At 41.7% G+C, this 26559-nt stretch overlaps 1 protein-coding gene and 1 long non-coding RNA gene across 5 annotated transcripts in view; one reads left to right on the top strand and one right to left on the bottom strand.

Annotated features, from left to right (window-relative positions):
- The first annotated feature begins 194 nt into the window (after positions 1-194).
- Positions 195-26032, top strand: LOC132384630 (uncharacterized). 3 transcript variants are annotated; one of them, XR_009508955.1, is made up of 4 exons: positions 396-491; positions 8298-8462; positions 16523-16596; positions 19613-26032. It is a non-coding gene; the product is annotated as an uncharacterized LOC132384630 (long non-coding RNA). The 3 variants fall into 3 exon arrangements; XR_009508954.1 differs by lacking the exon at positions 396-491 and adding an exon at positions 195-224 and having other exon boundaries at positions 16523-26032; XR_009508953.1 differs by having other exon boundaries at positions 16523-26032.
- The window catches only part of rps26 (ribosomal protein S26), a 34329-nt gene continuing 21427 nt past the window's right edge, over positions 13658-26559 (bottom strand). The window contains exons 1-4 of one of the 2 annotated variants that reach the window (XM_059955929.1): positions 15473-15627; positions 14330-14507; positions 14087-14217; positions 13658-13753 (exon numbers count right to left, since the gene is read on the bottom strand). In XM_059955929.1, the coding sequence (XP_059811912.1) occupies positions 13715-13753; positions 14087-14217; positions 14330-14507; positions 15473-15475 (351 nt within the window). In that variant the 5' untranslated portion in view covers positions 15476-15627 and the 3' untranslated portion in view covers positions 13658-13714. Of the gene's footprint in view, positions 13754-14086; positions 14218-14329; positions 14508-15472; positions 15628-26559 lie in introns of those variants that run through there. The other variant, XM_059955928.1, reaches the window with a different exon arrangement.

Here is a 26559-nt window from a genome sequence, read left to right as displayed (position 1 = left end):
GATCTTCTTGCTAATGTTTCCTGTTCTCCATTCTCTCTAAAAGGTTTTGTTTCAAACTGAAATACTTAATCTTGCAAACTTTGATACTGGCTCTCATTCAACTGAACCTGTCCTCGCAAGCGTCTATACGCAAGAATTTACCAGGAGGGGGCAGTAGGGATGGAGAATATTAATTTTGTTTATTCTCTCCGTAACCGGCGTGTACGATGGCTGGAGGGGATGGGGTTTGTATATCCTCGATCTCTACTCAATTAAGGACAGTTAGCCAAGGACTAAAGATTAGATTTCCCTATTTTGTATGGTTTAAGCAAGATTCGCATTTCTGTAGTACCTTTTATAATCGCGGATGCCCTAAAGTGTTTTACCGTGAACGAAATACTTTTGAAATGTAGTCAGCGTTTTCAAAGGTCACGCATGACATTCACCGACTTGTTTATCAAGACATTGCCATACTTTGCGTTTGGAAAGGAAATATCAGAGTTAATTAATATGTAAGAAAACTGTAGCAATAACACAGTGGTTATGTTTTCGCAGTTTAAGAAATCGAATATAATAAGCTTAAATCACGTGGTGATGGTTTGAGAAATATGGAACCACTCTTCCCACCCCCCACCTTTTAAATCTACTTCTCATCTTTTGTTCTCCAGATTGCTGAAGGGTTTTGGCCCGTAACGTTGACTGTACTTTTTTTCCATAGATGCTGCCCGGCCTGCTGAGTTCCTCCAGTATTTTGTGTGTGTTGTTCTGATAAAAATTCTTGTCTACTTTCCTGTTTGTTACCTGCAGCTCTTTATTGCGAATATCTGTCCATCCAGAACTTCATGTTTTCTGCAATGTCTAATGGTTTTATGCATTTAGATGTATGCATTTAGGAAATAACAAATATTCCCAATTCCTTCTTATGTCAGTCTTAAATGGGCAACTGCTTATCCTGATCTATTCTCCTTGTTCCAGATGCCTTACAGCAGGGGTTCCAAACCTTTTTAATGCCATGTACCCCTACCATTAACCTTGCCTTATGGTATCCACTCTGCCACACCCCTGTAAGAATATTGTAGGTTTTGGAAATCTCATTTTAAATTCAAGACCATTGACCCAATCTAATGGATCTTTCTTCAAAGAACAACATTTTCATTTTCATCCCAGAAATCAATCCAGAGAATGCTCTGCACTGCCTTCAAGGCAAGTTTTTTCTTATATAGTGGCAATAAAAAACAACTCCTTCCAGGTATGCTAGTTATAGCAAACCTCTCTCAAAAGGGGTCAACATTTCATTTCATGTCTTTGTAATTACTGAAAATGCTGGAAACTCACAGCATTTCTGGAGAGAGAAACAGAATTATTGTTTCAGACCTAGGACCCTTCATCAAAACTGGGAAAGAGAGAAAACCTAACTTTTCAATGGCAGAGAAGGTTGGGAGGAATGGACAGTACAAAGGGATAGGCTGAGATGAGGGTTGCTATGGGGATAGATTGCATTGGTCATTCAATGAATTGGTTATCAGGGCAATTTGAGTGTGATAATACAAGTAACAGGGTTGTTGGACATACTAGAAAGTCAGGCGGTACTAACAGAGAGTAAAACTGAGCAAAAAGCACTTAATCCAAGCAGAAATGGCTCGTGCTGACACAGAGAAAGCAAGTTACCTTAAATGATAGAATTAGAGTTCAGAAAGCCTTGACAGAAAATGATGCCGGGCATTGCTGTAAGAGTGCAGAAGGCCACAGAAAGTTCAGAAAAGTGTCCTTTCATGATCATACAAATGAAAATCCTTCCTTCATAAATTAGTCAATTTCTTGATTTTGATAAAAGTTTCTTTGAAAAGTATAGCGTAATACTTTTCTAACACAGTAAAGAGGAAAGGCATTCTCTTGGATTAACAGGATAGGGGTTCCTGCCTATGATCTCATTCATACACCATCTCCCGGACCTCGATCATCATAGAGAGGTGGCCAGGGGGTCTTAACAGTTGCTGCCTGCCTTGCTGAGCGTTTCTGCCTTTATTTTTGAAGGCAGGGATCGCTGTTGCTCCACCTACTGGCTACTTCTAGACCAACAGTTCAGGAGATTCAGAGAACTAAAAAATGTTGAGACCATAAAACAGAGAAGCAGAACGAGGCCATTCGGCCCGTTGGGTCTGCTGCACCATTTGATTATGAGCTATCTATTTTTCCTCTTAAACTCATTTCCCTGCCTTTTCTCTTTAACCTTTGACTCCTTACTAATTAAGAACCTATCAGTCTCCATTTTAAAAATACCCAAACAGTTGGCCTCCACAGTCATCTGTGGCAAAGATTTCCACAGATTCACCATCCGCTGGCTAATGAAGTTCATCCTCATCTCTGTTCCAAAGGGATGTCCTTCCATTGAGGCTGTACCGTCTGGTCCTAGACTCTCCCACTATTGGAAGCATCCTCTGCACATCCACTTTATCTAGGCCGCTCAATATTCAGTAGGTTTCAATAAGAAACCCCTCATTTTTCTAAACTCAAGTGAGTGCAGGCCCTGGGCCATTACATGTTAACCCTTTCATCACCAGGATAATTCTCCTAAACTGGAGTTGCAGCTGGATGTCCTTCGACTCATGAGGGAAACTGAAGAGGTGATAGACTGGAGCAACAGAGGGATGGTCACTCCTAAGTTGTGGGAGGCAGGTACCTGGGTGAATGTCAGGAGTGGGAAAGGAAATGGGCAGCCAGTGCAGAGTATCCCTGTGGCTGTTCCCCTCAATCAGTATACCACTTCGGATACTGTTGGGGGTGGGGGTGTAGGGGAACCTACCAAGAGGGAAGCTGCAGCGATAGGGTCTCAGAAGGGAATGGGGGAGAAGAGGGCTGATTCCATAGCTGGCGGAGTGGACAGGATAGAGACACCTTGACGGTATGATGCCTCCCAGGTGCCAGGATCAGGGATGTCTCAGATCGGGTGCATGACATTCTCAAGGGAGAGGGTGAGTACCTATAAGTCTTCACACCAATGACATTGGAAGGAAAGATGAGGAGGTCCAAAAGAGAGGTTTTAGGGAGCTAGGTAGAAAGCTCATAAGCAGGACGTCCAATCTCTAGAGTCTAGATTGCTGCCTGGTCACGCACCAGGAAGGGTAAGAATAGGATGATTTCATAGATGAATGGGTGGCTGAGGAACTGGTGCAGGGGCAGGGTTTCAGATTTATGCATCTTTGGGATCTTTTCTGGGGCAGGTACGACTTGTATAAAAGGGACAGGTTACACCTGAACCCAAGGGGGATCAATATCCTTGTGGGCAGGTTTGCTAGAACTGGGGGGGGGGTTAAACTGATTTGGTGGAGGGGAGGGGGTATGTAGTGAGATTGTCAGGAAGGACAGGCAGATGATAGGGCAAAATTGCAGTCAGTGGGATGAGTTGCAGTGTAAAAGGGCACCAAAGTCAAAAAGAGTAACAGAGGACTGAGGAGTTAAATTTGAATGCATGCAGTATACGAAATAAGGTAGATGATCTTGTAGTACACAGAGAATGGCAGGTAATGACATTCTGGGCATCACTGAGTTGTGGCTAAAGGAAGATCAACATCCAAAGATACACATTGTATTGAAAGGACAGGCAAGTAGGCAGAGGGGATGAGGTGGCTCTGTTGGTAAAAAAAAAGAAATTAAATTCTTAGAAAGAGGTGACACAGGATCAGAAGATGTAGAATCCTTGTGCGTAAAGTTAAGAAACTGCAACAGTAAAAAGAACCTGATGGGAGTTATATACAGGCCTCCACAAACAGTAGCCAGGATGTGGCCTACAAATTACAATGGGAATAGAAAAGACATGACAAAAGGGCAGTGTTACAATAGTCATGTGGAATTTCAATATGTAGGTAGATTGGGAGAATTAGGTTGGTGCTGGATCCTAAGAGAGAAAATTTGTAGAATGCTGACAAGATGGTTATTGGAGCAGCTTGTGGTTGAACCCACTAAGAGAAAGACTATTTTGGATTGGGTGTTGTGTAATGAACTGGATTTGATTAGGGAGCTTAAAATAAAGGAATTCTTAGGAGTCAGTGATCATAACATGATTAGTAGTGATCCTTCAAGAATCACTGGAATCTGGCATAGTTCAAGAGTTCCACTCTTCAAGAAGAGACAGAAGAAAGGGAATTAAAAGGCAGCTAGCCTGTCCTCGATGGCTGGGAAGCTGATGGAGTCGACTATTAAGGATGAAACTTTGGGGTACTTAGAGACACATAATAAACTAAGCTGAAGTCAGCATGGTTTCCTTAAGGAAAAATCTTGCCTGACAAATCTGTTGCTATTCTTTGAGGAAATAAAAATCAGGATAGACAAAGGAGAATTGATGGATGCTGTGTACTTGGATTTTCAGAAGGCATTTGACAAGGTGCCACACATAGGCTGCTTAACAAATTTTGAGCCCATAGTAGTACAGGAAAGATACTAGCATGAATGGAGCAGTGGCTGATTGGCAAGAGGCAAAGAGTGGGAATAAATGGATCCTTTTCTGATTGGCTGCCAGTGACTTGTGGTGTTCCACAGGGATCTGTGTTGGGACCGATTCTTTTTACGTTATATGTTAATGAATATAATGATGGAATTGATGGCTTTGTGGCCAGGTTTATGGATGGTACAAAGGTAGGTGGAGAGGCAAGTATTGTTGAGGGAGGAGGGACACTACAGAAGGATTTAGATTAGGAGAATGGGCAAAGAAGTGGCAGATGGAATAGAGAGTCAGGAAGTGTATGGTCATGCACTTTGGCAGAAGGAATAAAACATAGACTATTTTTTTTAAACAGGGAGAAAATTCAAAAATCCAAGATGTAAAGTGACTTGGGAGTCCTCGTGCAGGATTCCCTAACAGTTAACTTGCAGGTTGTGTCTGTGGTGAGGAAGGCAAATGCAATGTTAATATTTATTTTGAGAGGATGTAATACTGTGCTTTATAAGGCACTGGTGAGGCCTCAGTTGGAGTTTTGTGAAAAGCTTTGGAATGCCTTATCTAACAAAGGATGTGCCGATATTGGAGAGGGATCAGAGGAGTTTACGAAAATGATTCTGGGAATAAAAAGGTTTTCATATGAGGAGCATTTGATGGCTCTGAGCCTGTACTTTCTGGAATTTATAAGAATGAGGGGGGGTATCTCATCAAAACATAATAAATATTCAAAGGCCAAAATAGAGTGGATGTGAAAAGAATGTTTTCTGTAGTGGGGGAGTCTAGGACCAGAGGGCAGAGCATCAGAATAGAGGGATGTCCATTTAAAGTCATAGAGAAATACAACACAAAAAGAGGCACTTTGGCCCATCTAGTCCATGCTGAACTATTTAAAACTGCCTACTCCCGGACCATAGCCCTCCATACCCCTACCACCCATGTACCTATCCATACTTCTCAAACGTTGAAATTGAACTCACAATACACCACTTGTACTGGCTGTTCATTCTACACTCTCACAACCTTCTGAGAGAAGTTTCCCCTTAAACTTCTCACCTTTCACCCTTAACCCATGACCTCTAGCTGTGGTCCCACCCAACCTCAGTGGAAAAAGCCTGCTTGCATTTACCCTATCTATACCACTCAATTTCATACATCAAATCTCCCCTCAATCTTCTACGTTCCTAGGAATAAAGTCCTCATCTATTCAATCTTTCCTTATAACTCATCCTTCAGTCCTAGCAACATCCTTGTAAATTTTCTCTGTACTCTTTCAAACTTTTTAACATCTTTCCTGCAGGTAGGTGACCAAAACTGCACACAATACTCCAAATTAGGCCTCACCAATGTCTTATACAACTTCAATATAACATCCCATCTCCTGTACTCAGTACCTTGATTTATGAAGGCCAATGTGTCAAAAGCTTTCTTTTTGATCCTGTCTATCTGTGCCACCACTTCCAATGAGTTATGGACCTGTATTCCAAGATCCCTTTATTCTACCACACTCCTCAGTGCCCTACCATTCACTGTGTAAGACCTACCGTAGTTAGTCCTCCCAAACTGCAACACCTCACACTTGTCTGCATTAAGTTCCATCTGCCATTTTTCCAGCTGGCCCAGATTCTGCAAGCTTTTGGTAGTCTTCCTTGCTGTCCCCAACCTTGGTGTCATCTGCAAATTTGTTGATCCAGTTAACTCATTATCATCCAGAGTGTTGATATAGATGACAAACAATGGACCCAGCACCACTAGTCGCAGGCCTCCAGTTAGAGAGACAACCATCTGCTATCACTCTCCAGTTTCTCTCACAAAGCAAATGTCTAATCCAATTTACTACCTCATCTTGAATGCTGAGCGACTGAACCTTCTCGACCAACCTCCCATGCGGGTCCTTGTCAAATGTTTAGCTAAAATCCATTTAGACAACATCCACTTTCCTGGTAATTAAAACTTGGAAGTTTGGTTAGACACAACATACCATGCCTGAAGCTATGCCGACCATCCCTAATCACTCCATGTCTATCCAAATACTTACATAGCCAGTCCCTTAGATATAGGGACTTATCTACTACATCAGTCAGGCTCACCAGCCTATAATTTCCTGGTTTGTATTCAGATCCTTTTTAAAACAATGGAACTTCAATCCTTCCATACCTCACCTGTTGCTAGGGTGATTTAAATATCTCTGCTTGGGCCCCTGCAATTTCTGCACTTGCCTCCCACAGGGACAAGGGAACACCTTGTCAGGCCCTGGGGATTTATCCACCCTAATTTACCTCAAGACAGTAAACACCTCCTCCTCCTCTGTAATCTGTATTCTGGCTCGACACGTGGATTACCATTATGATCTTCCTGCACCAATGATCCCCAACCACCGGGCCGCGAGGAAACGATATGATTTGTTGATATGAGTCAGCTGCGCCTTTCCTCATTTCCTGCCTGTTGAACTTGAGCGCACGCGCGGTTTTCAGCTGCCTGAACGCAGCGACGCCCTCGCGCCTCGGTTGGCGGGAAGCGTCGTTGGTACCGGCCCGGAGCGCGGACAGGTGGACGCCGCCTCTGAACCTGTTTACCACACCGAATGTCCGTGGGGAACTCGGTGCTAAAATGTTCGCAGACGACCAGATCAGGGTTTTTGGTAAGTAGCAGCTCGCTGCGATCGAATGAAAGTCATCCCTCGGCCCAAACCTTTGTCGGCCTACAGGGGAGGCGGACACGTGCCCTGCTGCACTCCTCGGTCGGTCGGTCACTCTCTCCGGACTGTGACTGCCGTAGCCCCGGCACGGGGACCTCAGGCCCTTACCTTGTCTTCTCACCCCACCCACGACCAGCCGCACCTGGCCAAGGCATCTGGCGGCGGTTGGGCGGGAAGCTGGAGTTCGGGCGCGAAGTCTGTCTAATGAGGCAATGAAGCCCTCAAAACTGTTTCGGTACCCCGAGTCCAAGCGTCCAGCACTTAAAGACAAACCCGTTGAGTGTTTTGAGCGGAAAAAAACGTGAGCAAGCGGGACAGAAGCAAGTGCTGATAGCCAAGTAAACTAAATTGAGGAATAGACTGGACATAAGGAACCTCCTTCGAGTATCGCTGTTTTCTGGTCGTGTTTCACCCCCCCCCCCCCCCCCGGGTCGGCCAGTCTGCAAGAATATTGTCAATATTAGACCGGTCTACGGTGCAAAAAATTTCTGGTGACTCCTGTTCCAGAGGACCAATTTTGCCCCTTGCAACCCTTTTGCTGTTAACATACCTTTAGAATCCCTTGGAATTCTCCTTCACCTTGTCTGCTAGGGCAACCTCATGCCTTTCATTAGCCTTCCTGATTTCTTAAGTGTTATCCTGCATTTCTCATACTCCATAAGCACCTGATTGGTTCCTACCTGTCCATACCTGCTATGGACCTTTTTCTTCTGAAGCAGGACCTCAATACTACTTGGACCAGGATTCCTCCCGCTTGTTAATCTTTACCTTTTATTCTGACAAGCACATGTAAGCTTTGTACTCTCAAAATGTTACTTTTGAAGGACACCTTTGCCAGAAAACAGCCTGACCCAATCCACTTGCCAGATCCTTTCTGATACCATCAAAATTAGCCTTACTCCAATTTAGAATATCAACCCAAGAACTAGATATATCCTTTTCCATAATTAACTTGAAACTAATGGCATTATGTTCACTTGGTGCAAAGTGTTCCCCTAACTAATGTCACCTACCCTGTTTCATTCCCTAATAGGAGATAAAGTACCAGACTCTCTCGTTGGAGTTTCCAAGTACTGATTAAAGAAACTGTCCTTTTATAGTGACAGTCCTAGTCAATATGTGGAAAATTAAAATTTGGAGAAGAATGGAGTGCTGTGGGAGCCATTTTGATTTTTTTCTTCTCATCAGGGTTAAGAGAGGCAGGACTGCGCAGGCTTGTGACATCGGGCAGTGAAGCGCAGAAGATTTAAAAGGAACACAGCCTTATACAGCAGGCAGCAGAGTGAGCCGGGAGCAGAGTGAAGGCTTAAGGGCTTTGGCTCAACCGGTTTAGGCGCAAACAGGCGAGGCAAGGTAGGTTTAGTTTTCAATTTTTCCTGTTATTTGAGGAAAGGGGGAATTATGAGTACGAGGGCAGCTTGTTGCTCTTGATGTCAGAGGTGTGGGAGGTCCTGGAGTCTCCTAGCCTTCCGGATGTCCACATCTGTGCCAGGTGTGCTCCTTAGCTTCTAAGGGACCGTGTTGGGGAACTGGTCAGGGAGAGTGAGGAGTTGATAGAGAGGAGTTACAGGCAGGTGGTCACACTGGGGCCACAGGAGGCAGACAGGTGGGTCACGGTTAGGAGGGGGAAGGGGAAGAGTCAGGTATGAGAGAGTACCCCAGTGGCCGTCCCCCTTGACAATAAGTATTCCTGTTTGAGTACTGTTGGGGGGGCGGGACAGCCTACCTGGGGGAAGCAACAGTGGCCATGCCTCTTGCACAGAGTCCAGCCCTGTAGCTCAGAAGGGTAGGGAAAGGAAGAGGAAGGCAGTAGTGATAGGGGACTCGATAGTTAGGGGGTCAGATAAACGATTCTGTGGATGCAGTCAGGAGACCCAGGAGGTAGTTTGCCTCCCTGGTGCCAGGGTCCGGGATGTTTCTGATCGCGTCCATGATATCCTGAAGTGGGAGGGTGAGGAGCCAGAGGTTGTGGTACATATAGGTACCAATGACATAGGTAGGAAAAGGGAAGAGGTCCCGAAAGAATATTGGGAATTAAGAAGGACCGCAAAGGTACTTATCTCGGGATTACTGCCTGTGCCATGCAACAGTGAGAGTAGGAATGGAATGAGGTGGAGGATAAATGCATGGCTGAGGGATTGAAGCAGGGGGCAGGGATTCAAGTTTCTGGATCATTGGGACCTCTTTTGGGGCAGGTGTGACTTGTACAAAAAGGATGGGTTGCACTTGAATCCTAGGGGGACCAATATCCTGGTGGGGAGATTTGCAAAGGCTACTGGGGAGACTTTAAATTAGAATGGTTGGGGGGGGGGTGGGAATCAAATTGAAGAGACTCGGAGAGAGGAGGTTAGTTCACAAATAGATAAAGCTAGTAGACAGAGTGTGAGGGAGGATAGGCAGGTGACAGAGAAGGGGAACGCTCAGACCGAAGATGTAGGGCAGAAGGAAGAAAAAGATAATAAAGTTGTTTGCACCATTAGGGATAAACAGAGAGTAAGAGGTGGAGAGTTTCTTAAATGCATGTATTTTAATGCTAGGAGCATTTTAAGAAAGGTGATTGAGCTTAGAGCATAGATTGATACCTGGAAATATGATGTTGTAGCTATTAGTGGAATATGGTTGCAGGAGGGGTGTGATTGGCAACTAAATATTCCTGGATTTCATTGCTTCAGGTGTGATAGAATCGGAGGGACAAGAGGGGGAGGTGTTGCATTGCTTGTCAGAGAAAATATTGCAGCGGTGCTCTGGCAGGATAGATTAGAGGGCTCATCTAGGGAGATTATTTGGGTGGAATTGAGGAATGGGAAAGGTGTAGTAACACTTATAGGGGTGTATTATAGACCACCAATGGGGAGTGAGAATTGGAGGAGCAAATTTGTAAGGAGATAGCAGATATTTGTAGTAAGCACAAGGTTGTGATTCTGGGAGATTTTAATTTTCCACAGATAGACTGGGAATCCCATTCTGTAAAAGGACTGGATGGTTTGGAGTTTGTAAAATGTGTGCAGGATAGTTTTTTGCAGCAATACAGAGGTACCAACTAGAGAAGGGATAGTGTTGGATCTCCTGTTAGGGAATGAGATAGGTCAGGTGACGGAGGTATGTGTTGGGGAGTGCTTCAGATCCAGTGATCAGAATACTATTAGTTTCAATATAATTATGGAGAAGGATAGGACTGGACCCAGGGTTGAGATTTTTAATTGGAGAAAGGCTAACTTTGAAGAGATGTGAAAGGATTTAGAAGGAGTGGATTGGGACAATTTGTTTTATGGGAAGGATGTAATAGAGAAATGGAGGTCATTTAAAGGTGACATTTTGAGGGTACAGAATCTTTATGTTCCTGTTAGGTTGAAAGGAAAGGTTAAAAGTTTGAGGGAGCCAAGGTTTTCAAGGGATATTGGAAACTTGGTTCAGAAAAAGAGAGAGATCTACCATAAATCTAGGCAGCATGGAGTAAATGAGGTGCTCGAGGAATATAAAGAATGCAAGAAGAATCTTAAGAAAGAAATTAGAAAAGCTAAAGGAAGATATGAGGTTGCTTTGGCAAGTAAGGTGAAAATAAATCCAAAGGGTTTCTACAGTTATATTAATAGCAAAAGGATAGTGAGGGATAAAATTGGTCCCTTAGAGAATCAGAGTGGACAGCTATGTGTGGAGCCAAAAGAGATGGGGGAGATTTTGAACAATTTTTCTTTGGGTACATTTAAGACAAATGTTGATAGGTTCTTGATTATTCAGGGTGTGAAAGGCTACAGGGAGAAAGTAGAAATGGGGTTTGAGAAGGAAATGGATCAGCCACAATGATATGGTGGAGCAGACTTGATAGGCCAAATGACTAAATTTTGCTCCTGCATCTTATGGTCTAAATCTCCTCTTGGCATACTCCAATGACAACATGCCCTTTCTTAGATATAGGGCCCAAATTCGCTCACAATATTCAAAATGTGGTCTGACCAATGCCTCTACACCCCCAATTTCTGAATTTGCCCCCCCATTTAGAAAAGCCTTTATTCCTGTTATCAAGATGTATGACAATGTACTTTCCTACATTGTATTCCATCTGCCACTACTTTGCCCATTCGATTGTTTAATGCCATTGCCACTATACAAGTGTAAAGGTGAAAACAATTGTTACCCCAGATCTAATGCAGCACAAAAACACAAATATAAATACAAAAGTTATCTTGTATACATTGATTGTATGTCTATAAAGTGACACTAGGCATAAGGTGATTGACAGGAAATGATAAAGTAGTGGTGGTGGTATCTCCTGGGGAGTCCCATGACCTGTCCAAGCCCTTCTGCAGACTCCATTTCCTAAACACTACCTCCCCTCCACCAATCTTTGTGGCATTCAAAAACTTGACCACAAGGCCATCAATTTCATCATCCAGATTGCCAATATAAAACTTGAAAAGTAGCGGACTCAGCACCACACTGGAATTTCTGGCATGCTGCTGGTGTCTGTCACAGCAAAGACTTACACAAAATACCAGTTTGCCCACTATTTTTGTCCCCTTTACTGCTTCTCACAGTAACTTTCTCCTTGTCTAATATCCACTCTTGCCCCTCATGTTATTAGCTAACTTAGTATTTTCATAGCAGGCCAGGCAGCACTATAGGGAGAAGCGATGTCAACATTTCGGGCCGAGACCCTTCGTCAGGACTAACTGAAAGGAAAGATGGTAAGATTTGAAAGTGGAGGGGGGAGGGGGAAATGCAAAATGATAGTAGACCGGAGGGGGTGGGATGAAGATAAGAGCTGGAAAAGTGATTGGCAAAAGTGATACAGAGCTGGAGAAGGGAAAGGATCATGGGATGGGAGGCCTCAGGAGAAAGAAAGGGGGGTGGGGAGCACCAGGGGGAGATGGAGAACAGGCAAACAACTAAATATGTCAGGGATGGGGAGGAGGGGCATTAACAGAAGTTAAAAAAGTCAATGTTCATGCCATCAGGTTGGAGGCTACCCAGCCGGTATATACCCCATCCTTGACATATTTAGTTGTTTGCCTGTTCCCCCTCCCCCCTCCTTTCTTTCTCCTGAGGCCTCCCATCCCATGATCCTTCTCCAGCTCCATATCACTTTCGCCAATCACCTTTTCCAGCTCTTAGCTTCATCCCACACTCCGGTCTACTCCAGTCATTTCCCATTTCCCCCTCCTCACTCTACCTTCAAATCTCTTACTATCTTTCCTTTGTTAGTCCTGATGAAGGGTCTCGGCCCAAAACGTTGACATCGCTTCTCCCTATAGATGCTGCCTAGCCTGCTGTGTTCTACCAGCATTTTGTGTGTTTTAATTTCCAGCACCTGCAGATTTCGTGTTTGCTCTTAGTATTTTCATATTTCATCTTTTTCTCATTGTTTTAAGTTGCCTTCTGATAGTTTTTTTTAGAAGCTTCCCAGTAATATACGCAATATTGTATGCAGTCTCTACGATGCCTGTGCACATCTCACCAGATATATCAAAATGAATCCTTACCAGACATAAACTTCATCTGCCATTGGTTTGCCCATTTTATCAACTCATTGAGACTGTCCCATAGCCGGATACTGTTCTCACCATCAACACTTTTTGTATTAGCAATGAATTTACCGATATCTCCTATATTCACATGTAGATCATTAATGTATAAAAAGGAGTTCCAGCTGATTCTTGTGGTTCACCACTAGTTATGGACTTATCATAAACCCCTTCTCCATCACGCTGCCTGTTTCTATTGATTCCATCCTTGTTTGTTAATCTCCCTTGTGGGAGATCATCAAAAGATTTACTTAAGACCCCAAAAACTGTACCACTGTCATCTACACATCTCATTACCTCTGAATAATTCAATCATTAGTCAGACAAGATCTACCTCTAACAAATCCATGCAAACCATCTTTGATTAATCCCAGCTTGTCCAAGTTTGGATCTGTCGTCCTTCAGAATTTACACGCGCAGGCTCGTTCTTCCCATTTATCGCAACTATTTGAAAATCTCATTCAGAACCTCAGCAGTCTCTAACACCTGGTACACTCACTATTAAACTGTTGCTGTAAATTGCATAGAGAAATGGTAGAATCTGGAGTGTGAGAAGATGAGAATGCAAGCATGTATAAAATGAATGTTCAGAATTGGTGCAAATAGGCAGTTTCCTGTCCCAGTGTCTCTGCAGCTATAAACAGCTGACAAATATTCCACCAGATATTTAGTTTAAAAACATCACAAAGCAGAAGTGCGAGTATTTTGCACATAAATAGCAAGGGGAAAAATATCACTAATCATTTGAATATTCTCATAAAGCATTGGAAACCTATTGAAACAGAGGTAAAGTAAATGAACTGCTGAAATACACATACATAGCCTTTGCAGAACCCTCTGGAGAAACTAAACGTAATTTCCTTAGCAGCATTTTGTTAGCTCCAAAAGACACACGATTCATTTGATAGCTCTGAAGTTGGAAAGGAAATGCAAATATAAGCAGCAAATCCATTCCTCACTGCATTGTCCAAACACCTTTTGTAGATCCAAACTACCAGAAAAAGGTCCAAATAAACATGCAAACACTTCTCAGTGGTCCATCATTTTTATTAATTCAATCCAAATGACATGATTAGCTAATGTTTACATTGGCTTGGGAGGAGGTCCACGTGGGATGTTGGCCTAGAAAGGACAAAAAAGAGGAAAACATTAGGTGCCATACAGAAAGTAGTTGGCTGTACAAAGAATTAAATTGGAGTATTTATTTGTGCCCAAATCTGCCATAATTTCTGAGCTCATTTTCACACACCACATGCAGGAAATTTGTTATTGAGGCATGAATTTGTGACCATAGCAGTTCTTCTCCCACTGAGTGTAGCAGTTAAATATATTGGGTTGAAGCAACTTTAAATGTCCACCAAGATCTCTTCAGAGCTCTATGTTGTAATTGGGGTCAATGACTAATCTAAGCAGCAATGTCTGATCTCAGTAGAACTCTCAGATTTCAATACTTACTCCTGGCCTGAAACGTGGAGGAGGGGTTCGGTCCTTCCTGGCTTCCCGGGAACGATTTCTCACCACCTTGCTGTGGATGGCACAGCTGACACAGTAATGTAATTTCACATATAGCTTGGGTAGCACATATGCTGGAAACAAAGAAAGGACCATCAAAACATTCCACAGCAGAATCCAAATATCAATAGAAAACATTTCAGATAAAACATTGGGATGAGTATGCAGGCCTGCACAGAAACTCACCATCAAAAACACTGGCCTCTGAAATATCTCGGACTGCAGCAGCTTCCACAATGTTTCGAATGACAAACTTCTTGATAGCCTTGTCTTTGGGGACACAACGGGCACAGTTTGTGCACCTGATGGGCTGCACATGGCCACGGCCCTTTTTGGCACGTCCGTTATTCCTTCGCTTCTTAGTCTGGAAAAAAAGTAAGGTTATAATTAAAATCCACCGTAAAAATGTATTCACAAATCCAGGCTACTTTTTCAAAAGGATATTCACAGTACACATGAATTTAACAATCTAATGGACTTCATATTTACTCTTACTTAACCTTATTAAAATGAAGCTACCCAGATACAATTACAAACAATGGATGCTTTACAACTACTGCGGCTAGCCTTTTATTACCAACTTTACCAGGACTCAATAGCAAATTCAAACTTGGCAGCAGTTGCAGCACATCCCCTCAATGCTTGAGACCTGGTTCAGGTTAGCAAACCCCTACACAGTATAGGGATTAAACTATTGATTCTTTCTCCCTACATTTACGTTGCCTAACCTACTAATGACTTTTAGTTTTAAAAAAAAGTGACTGAAAGCAAGCTTTGAAAACAGCTACATGAGCCAGTTTGTCAATGGAGCAGGGCCTCAAATCCATACATCTTCCTCGGCAATCCCCAAATTTTGGTTCAACCCTAGGATTAAAAATTAATGAGTTTGTGGAACAGGGTTCCACACATTCATAAGCTTTCTTAATTTAGAATTGTTTCCAGGTCTCAGCCCAAAAGACAATTAAATACTTCGAATCACATTACATTGAAAGACAAAACAAAAGCTTTGGTCTTCTCCACGCTGATACTTACCAACCATCCACCCCGCCCAACAAAGCCTTTCTGAAGGCATTTGTTTCCCTGTGTATCATCATAGTTCTCCTAAACTTCAGCAGCTAGAGTTTTAGAGCTAGTAGCCCTAACCTATGTCGGCCCTGTGCCGGCACCGCATCCCGCAGACACTGGATTACAGAGCTAGTTTGTAGGTTTCGGCTTAGAACTTCGATTGTTCGTGTCACCGAAGGCTGCGGGGAAATATGGAGCGTACACGAGGACAATCGTTAAAGGAACCCGACAGGTCGGCGGTACGACCGCCATAAAAATACTCACCATCTTAGCACGAGTCACAAAGAGGAACGGAAGCAAGCGCACACGCCTTTTATACTTCCGCGCTCAGGCCCCGGAACTCAGGGAAACAATGCCAGATGATATAGCCAACACCAATATCACAGTACATGTTGTCCCACCGTGCTGGTACAGTGCTGCATAGAACCGGAGATCTCATTCATAGTAGATTTGCTTCGGAAACCGCCAGGAACTATTTGTCTCTGCGGAGGGTTATGCTGTGTAGGGCCCGTGAAGCATCAATTACCCAGGAGGAAGCGCGCACATTGGTGAGAGCTGTCCTGTGACGTAACCTGTCAATCAGTGGAATCACCAGTCGCTCCCACCCCTTGAAGGTTTCCTGAAGGCATCTGTGGGTAGTTTTCAAAATCTAGCGCTTTGATATTATTAAACATTCTAATACGGCCACCAATTGTGTTATCAAATGCTATTAACATGAAGGTCTGTTAGGGGACTATAAACTTACGTAAGAGATTCCTAAACTGAGAACCATATCTGCCCAGAGGATAGCAATTAACATGCAGGATAATTAAAAGGCCAGAAATGGAAAACAGCAAAGCATATCAGAGTCATACGGTGTATAAATAGGCCCTTGGATCCAGCTGATCAAGATGTCCATTCAAGTAGACCAGCTTTTCCTAATAATTTACTTGTCCAAATTTAAGGGAATAGAAACATGAGAAAATCTGCATATTTGTTTTGCTTGGAAGAGAATGGAGGCAGGGAGAAACAAGGTCATTCTGTTCGTCTGCAATGCTGAGAATTTCTATAATGAACACTTTAGCACTTAAATTAGAACTAATTTGAGTGTTGAGGCTGATGGGTGATGGGACTGAAGGTAAGTTATTACACTAGCAGCAGAGAGTTAGAGGAGCTTAGGTTTGTGCTGTTGGTAAGTTGATGACCCTCCATCAGAAGTGGAAAAGTGAGTAAATAACTTGGTTTTCAATGGCAGAAGGGAAAAGGAGGGGGTGGATATATCAAAGAGAATCTCTCTGATGAAGCAATGATTGCAATGGATTTTGCTGTTTTCAGAACTGCCTGGGTGATAGTTGAACGAGGACAATGAGAGAATAAACAAGGGGACATGCAAAAGCTGTGAAACACAGGTGGGAGCTTTTGCTAAAATTTAAAACCAATGGATGAATTCTGGTAATGCCCAGCAGATCAAACCGTGCCAGTGCAAAGAGGAAAATTGAATTACTATTGCAGAACCGACTGGTTCTAACAGAAAAAGCAAGTTATCTGAAATGGGTGAATTCAATATTGTGTCTAAAGTGCAGCATGTTGCAGCCAAAGATGAGATGCTGTTCTTCAAATTTACATTGGGACTTGTTGGAAAAATACAAAAGGCTACAGATAACATAGATGGAGGTGGACTGTAACATTATAGTTGCAGGTAATTGGAAGCTCATGGTTGCCTCTGTGGACTGAATGGAGATCACCCAATCTGCATTCAGATTTTCCAATATATAACAGGTGCACTGTGAGCCCTGAATGCAATACACCCAATTGGAAGAAATGCAAGTGAATCACTGCTTCATCTGGAAGATTGGTTCACTGGATTGTAGGATGGGAAGAAAAGAAAGGACAGGTATTTCATTGCCATAAGGGAAAGTGGATAATAAGAAAGTTGCTGGAGATGAAAGAATGGACCAAGATATTGTATAGGGAAATCTCCATTCAGAATACTGAGAGGGGAGGGGACGAGATCTGTCTGGTGGTAAAGTCTTGAAGTTGACAGAAATTATGCAGGTTGATTTGTTGAATGTAAAGGCAGTTGGGGTAGAAGGCAAGGACTGGGCGGGCATTCTTTGTTCCGACTGGGAGTAGAGGAACTGAGTAGAGATGCAGGAAATAGCTGAGATAAAGATTCTGTGGACTGTGATGGGAAGCCATAGTTAGAAAATGTAAGATATTTTAGAGACTCTGAGGGCAGAAAAACTTTGATTTTAGTATTTCCATTGTTTAATAGGAAGAAATTTCTACAGTGGTTAGCAAATCTAGAGACCATGGGCAGGTTGAGAGCATATGATGTGAAATTCAGTGTTACAAATTTAGATACAGAGCTTGATTTCATTTTGAAGAGTTTATTGTTTCTGAAATGTGATAAGGTGTTGTCCCAGGAGGTATTCTTTAATTTATGTCTGGGCTGTCAGCTGATTGATATAATTTGCTCTTGCACAAGAAAAATGACTTGCAGCTTCACAGCAACTTCAGGGATGGGGGAAAGTGCATGGAATGTGTGTGCCTACTGTCAATGTGGGAGCAGTTAGTTTTCTTAATTAAAGCTGTTATTTTTGATCTAATTTGTTAACAGTTCACTCTTAAGAAACCATTTCACCAAGGCATTTTTTTCCCTCTTCCTCTCGTGCAATAGATATTTTGTATTCACTGTAAAGAATACTTTCTGAGGAATGTAAATTCATAGAACAATCTCAAGTAAGGCTACAAATGCCTTGTACCAGCAGAATGCACTATTTCCAGGCAGCTTGGGCTCAAATAAATTTTCCTTCTCAAAACGTCATGACCCTCAACCTGGCCGGCTGGCATCCTGATCAGAGGCCTGATCCATAACCAAACTTGTACAGAAACCAATCTCAAAGTTCCCAGAAACCAAGTTCAATTCCACATCATACAGATATTTCCATAAAGACATAGGAGCAGAATTAGGTCATTTGGCCCATCGAGTCTGCTCTGCTATTCAATCATGGCTTACCCTTTTTTGGTCCCCCTCCACAGCTCCACTCCCTGGCCTTCTCCCCGTAAACTTTGATGCTTGATGGCCCATCAAGAACCTATCAACCTCTGCCCTAAATACACCCAATGACCTTTCCTCCACAGGAGCCTGTGGTATCTCTGTTGTCTTGAGACTTGGGCAGTCCCATCTCCTGGACTGGATCTGTGCAAGGCCTACATTCTTTTTCTCCATGTTCCACTGGTAATATTCGTTGGCTCCAAGGTGGTATGTTCTGCACAGTATTAACGACAACAAATGGGTTAAGGAGGTTGAATGCATCACTGTCAGAATCTCGGGGAAATATTTGTGACTTTGGTTACAGCTATTTAAGCAGGAGGGAAAAGACATCTCAAAAATGTAAAGAAAAATATGGTAGTTTTCAGAGACAGAGCTGAGAGCTACTTTTTAAAAAATAAAGTTAGGAGAATGGAAGTTCTACATTTCTACAGCACTTTTTATCATTTTTAGGATATTTATTTATTGAGATACAGCGTGGAATAGGCCTTTCTGGCCCTATGAACTGCGCCACCCAGCAATCTACTGATTTAATCCTAGTCTAATCACAGAATACTTTACAATCACTGATTGACCGACTAACTGGTATGTCTTTGAACCGTGGGAGAAAACCAGAGCACCTGGAGAGATCTACAAGTTCACGGGGAGGAAATACAAACTCCTCCGGACAGTGGCGGGAATTGAACCTGGGTTGCTGGTACTGTAAAGCGTTGTGCTAACCACTATGATACCATGCCATCCAACCGCTTTACAGTATGAGGTACATCGGGAGTGTTTTGCAGACTAGAAATGTGATGACTAATTTGGCCCCAGCAATTCTCAAGTACACTAATGTGATGATTACCAGAGAAGTGATTTAATATGCATGGTCTGAAAACATGAAACAGCCTTTGACATTAGATAATTATCTGCAAATTTAGAAATAGTGGAAGCAGCACAGGCCAGATCACAGTTCACAATGTAAGCATATTTGTATTCAGCCTCAATAACTTGTTACTGACCCTAAACACTTAGTCTTATCAAATCCCTTCATGATTTTTGCTACTTATAGTGTAACTTCTAATCTCTAATCTAAGGAGAAATACTTCAGGTTCTCCAATCTCTTTTGCATATCAGACATTCCTGGAACTCTCCTTGTAAATTCCCTCTGTACCTTCTCTTTCTTGCCATCCTTCATGAAGTGAAGTGTCCCAAATTGGTCCTAGAGCCTGGATTATCTACAAAGGGCATCTCAAGGCACTGGAAATACCACCAGGGTCTCTGCAAAATCCTCCAAATTCAGTGGCAGGATTACTAACCCAATGTCATCTATCAGGCCAACATTCCTAGATTTGAGGCCCTAATTACACTCTGATATCTCCTTTGGACAGGTCACATTGTCTGCCTGACACTATTCCAAGATCCACAAAGGAAGAGATCACTGGGTGAACAGAGGAAAAGATTCAAAGATGAGCTCCTGGGAACCTCTGGACAGCAGTGAGAACCTCGAGTCCAGAAGCAGAGAAAGAGAGGAAGGCAGCAATATAGTGAGACACCAGGGTGCACTTTGCTGCAAAACTCACTCTTTCATTGGAAATTGGTGGAGGTGAATGTATCTCTAGATCATGGCAGCACGAAGGCACATATAAACACCAAGTAAATGGCAGAAGAATGAACCAAGTTACAAACTATCCACCCAGGCCATCAGGAAAGTCCCTGCCACACATGTAGAAGAGTCTACAATTCCCACATTGCCTTATCAGACACCCAGAACTGGGGTCCTCAATTCTGCAGGAGGCAACATTGTGGATATGTATCAAACAGAAATCTACTTGCCATTTTATGTAGAACAATTCATGTACTTTATGAAATAAGGCCCTCTAGAGGCAACACTAAAAATAACCAAGTTGGACAAACCAGTTCATTAGTGGCATCTTCAACAGTGGCACTTCACAGTGTAAACATTCTGACATTCAGTGATAAAGCAGCCTTCAAAAATGCGGCTGTGAAAGCATACTGTTGGGGGTAAGGTCACATGTTTCTATAAATACAGTAAGCTAGTCCTGCAAGTTCACACCTGGGAATTTCCATATTTTGTACAGAGACCACCAGCTCCCAATGCAGTGTTGCTATTCTTCCAAAACAAGGATGAAATAAAGCCAAAGGGCATATAAGTGCCAAACCCTTTGAGCAACTCTTTTAGAAGCACATTACAATTTGCTGTGTTTTTCCTAGTTCTGGTGAAAAGTCATCGATCTGAAAGTAACTCTTGTTTCTCTCTCCCCACAGGTACAAACTGACCTACTGAAAAGCTTAAGCATTTTCTGTTCTATTTCACTATTCTGTAACCTCACTGTATTTTTCAGTTCAGTTAAGAATCATTTGGAAGCAAAGGTTGCCTATGGAGAGGAACTGAAGTATTCCACACCCACCTATATCTAGATTATAGCTAAACATTTTCAGTATTGCGACAAACTTAACATAAAAAATGTGCATGCGGGTCAAAAGTCAGAAATTGCTTAAAGAGCCAGTCTGCCTAATTACTCCTGCTAATTGGCTTGTGTATTCCAGTGAAGTCAGCAGCAAGCAACCCCACAGAGCCGATCAAACCACTTCATGTTTTTCAAACAGAGATCTAAAACAAGTAACAATCACAAGTATACCAAAACAGTTTCAAGCTATTTCCAGAATAATTATTCTTCAGGTTGGTGTATACGGTTAACATTTAAAGCATCTCAGAGAGACAATGGCAAGAAATGAAAATCACAGTGCTCACCCAAAAAAATGTGTGAAGTGTTTAAACCACCTGCAGTGGAGCTTTCTACAGTAGTGGCAATGATAGCATTCAGGCTTAGACTGATAATTGTCAAATTACATCTGTGCGACAAAAATGCAAGTCTATGTCTGTCTCTAACCACCTATTCTTGACATTTAATAGCTTTACCATAATCAAATTTCCCCATGGGTAACATCTTAGTGGTTACCATTAAATCAACAATGTACCTCAGCTATTCAGCAGTGTGTCTGTCTGCAGTGTGTACAATCTATAAAATACACTGCAGGAACTCATGATGAACAGAAGAAGTGGACCCAGGACATCATGCCTGCTCTGATCATAGCTGATCTTGTGCCTCACTGCCACATATCCCCATATTTCTTTAATACCTAAAAGTATCCAACCCTTCCTCAACATTACCTGTAAAACCTAAGACCTGTGCCACGTGGTTGGCACATGAGAATACCACAACTGCATATTCCCTTGGAAGTTGAACACCATTTTGACTTTATTTTCTTTCCCCTCTGTTACTGAGTTTAAATCATGGAACTCCCTACTCAACACCACTGTGGCAATGTCTTCACCAGAAGGACAGCTGCACTTCTCAGTGAGTCACCTCTATTGTGCAATGGATGCTGGCCTTCCCAGTGCTCACATACCCCACAAACAAAAAATAAAATTGCACAAATTTTATAAACCAACATGGAAGGTGGAGAAAAAACAAAGACTTCATAATGTAAACAACAGTTGTTTTGAGGGAAGATGATGTTTTAATCAAGTATTGTAGAATATTTATTAATTGATCTAACTGCACGCCCTGTTGCCTTTCAATAGCAATTGTCACTGAGTTTTGTAGCACAGAAACAGGACTTTTGGTCCACCACGTCCAGGCCAACATTTTTGTCCATTGACGCCAATCTCATTTGCCCACACCAGTTTCATATTCTGCTACGCCTTGTTTATTTAAGTCTAAATGTCTATCTGATTTCACTGCTTCCTCTGGCAGTGAGTTCCAGGTTTCAACCTATTTGGTGTAAAAAAACACTTACCTACCAATTCCCTGAAAAACTCCATCCTTGCACCTGTGCCCTCCTGTTTTTGATACCCATAGCATAGGAAAAGATATCTACACTAACTTAATTTTGTATGCTTCAATCAAGTCACACCTTGGCTTCCTTCACTTTAAGGGAAACAAACCCAGACTATTCAATGTCTCTCCATAACTCAAGGCTTCCAATCAAGACAACATTCTCGTAAACCTGTCTGCTCTCCACTCTCTTCAGCACAACCACGCACTTCCTGTAGTGTGAACTGCCCAAATACTTCATGTGTCATGTAACCATTGTTTTGTAATGTTGCAGCATAATGTCCCAATTTTTGTATTCCATGCCCTGACCTAGGAAGGCAAGCATGCCATATGTCTTCTTCACCCCTTTTAGGGAGCTCTGGATTTGAACCTAAGGTCTCCCTGTTCATCAATATTTCTTTATACCTGACTAATTAGTATTTACTTTCTTCCTCTATTTGATTTTACAAAATGCATCACTTTCCACTTATTGGGATTACATTCTATCTTCCAATGTTCCACCCAGCTTTCTATCTGATCTATAGCCTTAGTTAAATGTCCTTGCTGTCCACATCACTACTAGCTTCTGTGTAGTCTGCAAACGTACTAATCATTCCTCTTAAATTCACAATGAAGTCAATAATACATATCACAAAAGTCCTAAGCACTGAACCTTGAGATACACCACTGGTGTATCAGACTTCCTATAATCAAAACTTCCTACACACCACCTTGTCTCCTATCATCAAGTCTATTTTGGATCCAATTAACCAGTTCATCTTGGATCCCATATGCTTTAAACTTCTGGGCCAGCCTATCATGCAGAATATTGTCAAATGCCTTTCTAAAGTCCATATAGATAATATCTACCACCCTGCTTTCAGCAATCTTTTTTACCTACTCAAAAAATTCATCCAAATTAGTGAGGCAGGATTACCCCTTCACAAAGCCCTGCTCTCTATCCCTGATTAAACATTGCATTAAACATTCCCTACCATTGATGCAATACTCACCAGTCTGTTTTTACTTGGTTTATTCCTGCTACCCTTCTTAAATAAAGAACCAATATTAGTGGCTAAAGATGCAAAATTTCTGTTGGCCCCAGCTATTTCTTCCCTTGCTTCCCAAAGCATTCTATGATAGATCTCAGTTCAATTAAGGATTAGATAGAACTATATTACTTCAAATCCTATGATAAATTGCTCCATTAAAATGATGGGCGAAGCTTCATGTTCAGGATGAGTAGTAGCTCAGGTTTCAAAGTTCTACCTCAGCAACAGCATAAAATCAGGTGCTTAGAGAAAGTAAGGAGGCACTGCAAGTACTTTGTGGAGCTTTTAAAATACCATAAGCTTGCTAAATAAAGTTAATAAATTAAGCAACACCATCTAATTAATGTTCAAATTCTCTTCTGCTACTGTTCCACTAACACCAACCACTCAGATACTGTCCAAGTTATTATTTATGAGCTTCAACAGCATTAATGGAGCATTTAACCACAGGGGCATTGAAGGCAGATATAACCCAGTTCTCATTTGCACTCTATACATGAACTTGAAGAATGGGAACCCGTGTGGTTTACTCTTACTTAGTTAAGGAGGGTACTCCTGTCACCCAGTTTGATCAATGTAGATGGATAGCCCATGTGGGACTTTAGTTCCTCAAGAGAACAAACAGAAGCTCTTGGAATTGACAGATTAAACTAGGAGTTTGTTGTAAGATAATTCTGTTGCTATTAAACAGAGCAAGTGCCAAATTCCAACTACAACAGATTTTAAAAAGTGTTATGAGTTGAAACAGATTTAAATAATCTCTATGTATTTTTTCAGAAGACCATTACAGGAAGAAAGTTAAACCCATTTCTGAACTTAAATGATTCATAAAGCGTATTTATTTTTTCACCGTATTCAACATTATCATTTTTGAGCTTTAATATAGATTGAAACTAAAAATTTAGTTAAATGAATTACAAATATTTTAACCAAGATGAGAGAATTTTGTCATTTTACAAACTTTCTGTCTTAGTAGCACCATTGTTCAACTGGTCACTAAACAGTATGGCAGATATGCTTCCAGCTTGGGTCCCCAGTCTGTGTGATGTTAACCAGTTGGAGCTTGGGCAGCAGTCAGTTCAACAACACAGACCAAAAGAGCAAGATCAATTTGAGCTGTTTCTGATGAAACTCCAGTAATCCTTACTGGAAAGTGTAAGTTTGCAAAAACTGGATAATAACCAGTTGGGACAGAGCTATGATGCTATTCAGGTACATTCAATGAATGATGGGTTAGGCAAAGTATCAGAGGGCATCAGGTGCCTGAACCCATAGCTCATGACTACCATCTTCAGGAGATAAAACAAACACTATTATCCAATCTCATTGTTGTCATTCTCCCCCTCTCAAAAAAACCCCGCAAAAGTCCAACATTTAAAATACATTTTCCAAAAGGGGTTTCTGTATAGTGATCAGCAGCAGGTAGTGGTCATTTGCCCATCTCCTTCAACGGAATCAACTGGATTTCCCTGATTGTTACCCTGAGATCAGATCAATTCGGGAGGCAGAACTGAACCTGGCACCTGCCTGATCTGCTTTGCACCAAAGAGCATTTGGTGGAAAATTTACCCATCATTCCAGGAAAGATCTTAACCCACAATTATACTGTTCTTTGATTATCTTGAACATAATGTTAGTCAATGTACTATTTTTTAGTGCTCAATGTACTGTAGCCTCTGAAAACATAATTTGCCACGTAGCAGCCTGACAATTTTGCAAAAACACAGTTAAATGACACTAATCTCTGCAATAATAACCACTGTGGTAACTACTTGGTGCTTTTCTTATTGGTGAGAAAAGTACATACTACGTACTAGGACTTTGTGGAAATGTCAAATTTGGATAACTATCGAGATAAGTTGAAATCAGCTACCACATCAATGAGTGACTTTGAACATTATGGTCTGATGTACCCAGAGACAGTAAAGATTCAGAGTGTACACATTCAACTACAATAACAGACAGGCATCAGATGTTAATCAATCACCTTTCTGCAGATGTTCATGCCACAGTCTTTCTGTGTAAATTAGTTTGAAATTTGGCTCTTTGGGCTTTCAATTAACCCTTTCAAACCCCAATAAAATCAATCCCTGATCTACCATATCTTCCAAAATTCAACAAATACATCATAACATTCTATTTGCTGGGAGATATATTCTAGTATTTGAGAATTACAGCTTGGTGTTTTCATTACCTCTTTGATGATGAAGAATGCAAGTCTTGAATAGTCATGACCCAAAGCTTGTTCCTTCCACAATCCTCTCCACCATGGACTTGATCCAACCTATTTAATCTCTTGAGGATTGAATCTGGGATACTCCTAATCTGCATTGTTTTAGTACCACAATATACCCAACCAAGTAACAATACTTTTAATTTGATGTATATTTAAAAAGTTACAGTAAAATTTAAATTATCAATCCCTTTATGTATTTTGGAGGATGGAGATGCAATACTGTATGTTCTTAGAATTTATGTCTTTAAAAAGTATAAAGTGTGCAGTGTTATAAGTATGAAGTGACCACACTTCCCTAACTTCACACGTATATCATTAGCCATAAAGCACATGAAAGGTTCAATGTAATACTAAACTAATACTTGGTCAACATGTACTTGGAAAGATTTAAGGATAGGTTTGTTTTAAAATAAAACTGTCCAAATCAGGCACATTGGTTCAATTACTTTTCAGATCCTTCTACTTTGCTTTATTGGTGCTTCATTCACACCAAGTTAGTAGTTTTGTGCTCTAGACTGTGGCCTTACAGCAATTGATGAGAGTTTCATTTGTTACTCTTCCTGCCAGAGAGAGGTGATACTTCAAATACTTCTGTCAGAGCTGGATGCAAAATGTTCTCAAGAGAGTCTCTTTCTATTGCACTACAGCCCAAGACTGCTAATGTCAGTTTGTTGATGGAGCTGGTGATGGCTTCCCAGTTTATTCTATTCCCGTTGCAAGTTTAAGTTGACATGCAATAGGAGCTGATAGGAAAATTGGGGTTTATCCATAGGCCAGCCTATAATCCAATAGGATTCAAATAGTGAATTTTGTGCTAATCAAGGAGAAGTACAGCAGTGGTGAAAATGGAAATTATCTCCTTTTGAACCTGTCAAATAGCCCAACAAGGTGTTGTGAATGTCAGAATAAAGTTGGTTTACTATTCCCCAATATTATTCTTCATACAACCTGTTTGTTTGCCATTTTTACAACTGCCAACTTTATGAAGTGAAATGGTCAGTTTATGAGGTACTTTGTGCTGTGGACTCACCAGAAACTGGAATTTCATTTTTATTTGTAGGAGTGTTTGCAGCCAGCAGGGAAGACACTTAACTTGAAACTCAGCTCTGCACATCAGCACAAGTCTGCTAATCCACAGTGGCACCTGAAAACTCTTTTCTCTTCAAAGAGAGAAGCTGGCTATTTGTCTCATTATTCCATATTTTCAC

Source organism: Hypanus sabinus, chromosome X1 (genome assembly GCF_030144855.1).
Source record: "Hypanus sabinus isolate sHypSab1 chromosome X1, sHypSab1.hap1, whole genome shotgun sequence".
Classification (NCBI taxonomy): Eukaryota; Metazoa; Chordata; class Chondrichthyes; order Myliobatiformes; family Dasyatidae; genus Hypanus; species Hypanus sabinus.
The sequence above is the reverse complement of the archived record's forward strand: the minus strand, read 5'-3'. Positions and strand labels throughout refer to the sequence as shown.